The sequence below is a fragment of the Atta cephalotes genome (assembly GCF_000143395.1).
Source record: "Atta cephalotes unplaced genomic scaffold scaffold00015, whole genome shotgun sequence".
NCBI classification, from domain to species: domain Eukaryota; kingdom Metazoa; phylum Arthropoda; class Insecta; order Hymenoptera; family Formicidae; genus Atta; species Atta cephalotes.
Window position 1 is genome coordinate 1,226,102 of NW_012130079.1, and position 3,666 is coordinate 1,229,767.

The 3,666-nt window shown below is 36.0% G+C and overlaps 2 protein-coding genes across 2 annotated transcripts in view; both read right to left on the bottom strand.

Annotated features, from left to right (window-relative positions):
- Positions 1-175, bottom strand: part of LOC105618139 (cytochrome c oxidase subunit 6b-3-like) — a 1,454-nt gene extending 1,279 nt beyond the window's left edge. The window contains exon 1 of the mRNA XM_012199680.1: positions 45-175. Coding sequence (XP_012055070.1) covers positions 45-175 — 131 coding nt within the window. The remainder of the gene's footprint in view (positions 1-44) is intronic.
- A 1,676-nt stretch (positions 176-1,851) lies between these two features.
- The window catches only part of LOC105617972, a 3,582-nt gene continuing 1,767 nt past the window's right edge, over positions 1,852-3,666 (bottom strand). Inside the window, exon 4 of the mRNA XM_012199509.1 lies at positions 1,852-3,617. Within this exon, the coding sequence (XP_012054899.1) occupies positions 1,852-3,617 (1,766 nt within the window). The remainder of the gene's footprint in view (positions 3,618-3,666) is intronic.

Genomic DNA, 3,666 nt, shown 5'->3' on the forward strand with positions numbered 1-3,666 from the left:
ATATATATATATATATATATATATATATATATATATATATATACCTTGGGTCATCGCCAATAGTATGTATATCCACACTCTTTTCCTCTTCCTTCTTTTTGAGACAAGGATCATCTTCATCTACTTCGATAGTTATCTTTTTCTTTGACTTTTCATTCTTCATTTCATTCTTCATTTCATTCTTTCGTGTTGAAGCTGAATTATTTTCCATTTTTTTTAAACGACAATCACGTGTGCTTTATGATATTTAATAATTCTATTATATATTTTGAATTCCTTTTTAAAAGCTGTTCAGCGCTCCTGTCATTAAAAAATTTTTTTTCGTTGCTTTTCGCTTGTTTAAATTTTTGCTATATATACAATGAGAATAATTAAATTAGCATCTTTATTAACACGAAACCGATCATATAAAGCGGTACAAAAAAATTTTTTTTAAAATAGCATACAATACGCAACGCATAATTAATCACAGCTAACATAAGGCCATTTATCTTCTATGTCTGTGATGCTGAAATATTTCCAATTTTCCATTTGGATTAAATAAATCTGAATCGCTTCAAATGATGCGTACACTATACAGTAGTAGCGTATATCATTTTTATAGGAAGAGAATAATACAAATTGTATATGTATGATATACAAACACTTATAAGAACAAGCGCTATAGTGACTAATGCGTAAATCGCATAAATCAAGCATAGAGTTAACATCAAGCTGCTTCCCGGCGAACACATTGTGGTAAACAAATAAAATCTCTAATGAGATTTATTTTAACTTTCAATATTATACGCCGAGCGGTATATAAATATAATATATACGCGCATATAAACGATTTCTATATAAAAATATCATCCATACATGTCGATATTATCCACTAAGATTGAGAATACACGTTTTTATCATTTCTTATATAGAAGTGTTAGATATTTCAATCTATCTATAATAAAATATATAAAATGCATATTTTCAAATATTCAGTCGTAAGAAATACGACTTTTGATAGAATCTATAAAAATAGTTCTTAGACTCTAAAAATAGAGTCTGAGGATACTAAAAAATGCAAATTTTCAATATTATTTAATGATATAATCCAGAAAAAATTGTATTTAACAACAATTAATATCTTATCAATCTGACGATTTCTCTAGAAGAAATCACAGTTCATTGCAATTCATTTGTAGAAAAAATATGTACATCGTTGAACACAATTATGAATACAATTATCAGAAGTCAACAAGTGGAGAATAATTTTCAATGAAATTATTGAATCATGTTAAGATGTAAGTTAAAAATATAATTTATTATTATCCACTTGATACTTCCATTAATAAAAGGCACTATTCAGGTCCCCAATATTAATTAATTAATCGAGATCAGGATTGAATAATCCTTGCATCCTTCCAATTTCTTACTTTTTCTTTTTCTACTCTTTTAGAACATATCTCGTATGCAATATATAAAAGTAAAATTTCTTAAAATAAAAATGCTTATGTTACAATTTTGATAAATATATCAAGAATGATATTGATAAATGATTAATTCTCAAAAGAGAAACGAAAAATATATGAACAACATTGTGTAATTATATCTTCGGAATATATATGTATGTATATCTATATACAGATCTCGTTACTAATTAATGTTTAACGATACATTTTCTATTTTTCGATTTGAAATCGTAATGTTATGGGGGAAGAAGCGTGACACCCTGTTTGTATGCTGCAAAATAGTGAACTAAAGAATGAAAAAAATGTTTATCGATAGGACCAGCCTATTCTCAGAATAAATAATTCTGTAGACATTTGTGTGACAGGCATGATTACATCCTACATTATATGCGAGCGCAAACAATTATCTCAACGACGAGAGATAAGGTTGACAAGTCATGCGCTGTACTGGCTGATAGAGTCTTCTTTGTACCGGACTAGCGGTAACATTATCGTTTGATCCGAAATTATAAGAATTGGGATCTCTAGATAAATCAGCGATGCCTGTTTCTGCAGGACGATTCTCTTGGAGCGGAGAATCTCCGTTGCCGACCTGAGACTGCGCGGCAGTTTCGTTCCTCTTGCGGAATTTTGTCGAGTACTTGTAAAAGTCCGACATTTCGAAAGGCTTTGTCACTTCTCTATATGGTTGATATTTTCCTGGCTGCACAACCGTACAATTTTGCGGTGAGCCTAACGGTCGTATCACATTATCGCAGACGTCCATGGATGGCTTTGATTCGGCCGGTATTTCCAATACTTTCGACCTAGTCATGGGCTGATCATAACGAGGATGAGATTGTTGTACTGAGTGCTGCCGCTCCTCAGGATTATCTCGCTTGTGACGATTCGCAGGGCTTATTGGCAGTGACGGACCGCCCGTCATCTGATTATCTCTTACGTTTTCATTAGTAGCAGTTTTAATACGAGCAAGCGGTGGACTCGATTGATAATGCACATTTTTTCGTGCGGCGATCAGATTGTGATCCAAGCCTGCACTTACTCCTGCATCCAACGATGTTTCGTACCACTCTTTCTGACGACTTTTACGATTGTTATTGATGTATTCCGTCGCATCCTTACCATCGTGCGAATCATGCGAATGACTCGAGTTCCAGGTCTCTACGCTTCCCAATGACTGTGTACGCAGCAGCATCTTGTTGTTCGTCAGCGTTTGTTGCTCGGATAATGGCAGCAGATGAACGGAGTGATGCTGATGGGATGACGCAGTGACGTTGCTGCTCGACGAGCTTTTAGTACACGCAACAGCAACCGTGCGATAACGCGATTGCGTGTCAAGATTTGCCTCACTGACACTATTGTGTTGAGCATTTCGGCGTCTACGATCTAAACTGCCGAATCTGTCAGGTTCGTCTGTGCTCACCCAGTGAATATCATCATGATGGCGCACCCAATAACCGGATGGCAATGGAGCCTCGATCGATGTACTGCCACCACTGTGCCGCGAAATGTTTTTAACGCAGGATGATAATGACGAGTCACGATCTCGCCTCTGTAAAATTTGCTGAGATTGCGCGTTGTTCTTATAGTAAGTCTGGTAATCAATGGGCAAATAATGAGATGAGCGAAAATCTCTGTCGTAGATTCCCTGTCCGCTTCGCCGTAAGATATCCGCATTATCGAGGTGCTTGTATTCAAAGGAACCTGAATACTGTAGTCTGTGAGTATGATGCTGAACTTGATCCTGCAATTGTTGTTGCTTCTGCATATGCTGAAATTTAAGGTAGCGCATTTGACGTTCGTCTTCGGTATATGTGTTCGGCACGTAAGGTCGATACATTCTCTCGGTATCCTGATAATGACCTCGAGATCCGCCGCTTCCATGGGAATACGTACGCGCGCGATACTGATCGGGTAAAATGTAGACATTGTGATTATCATTATGATCGTGTTCCACGATCTTAATGTTCGATTGTTCAACAGGGCTTATGCCGGGATAAGTGCCACTGTGATAATGATGATTGCTAACACTCGGTATGGTTAATTGCTCCTCGTATCCATGTCCGCTGTAAGTATTCGATTTGTCCTCAGGTGCCAAGGGACTCAAACTAATACCAGGTTCATGAAGAATACTTCTTCCAACAGATTTCGGACTTATTATCTCATTTCCTGTATACAAATTATATGTTATAGATTGAAACGTTATTTTGTAAAATTA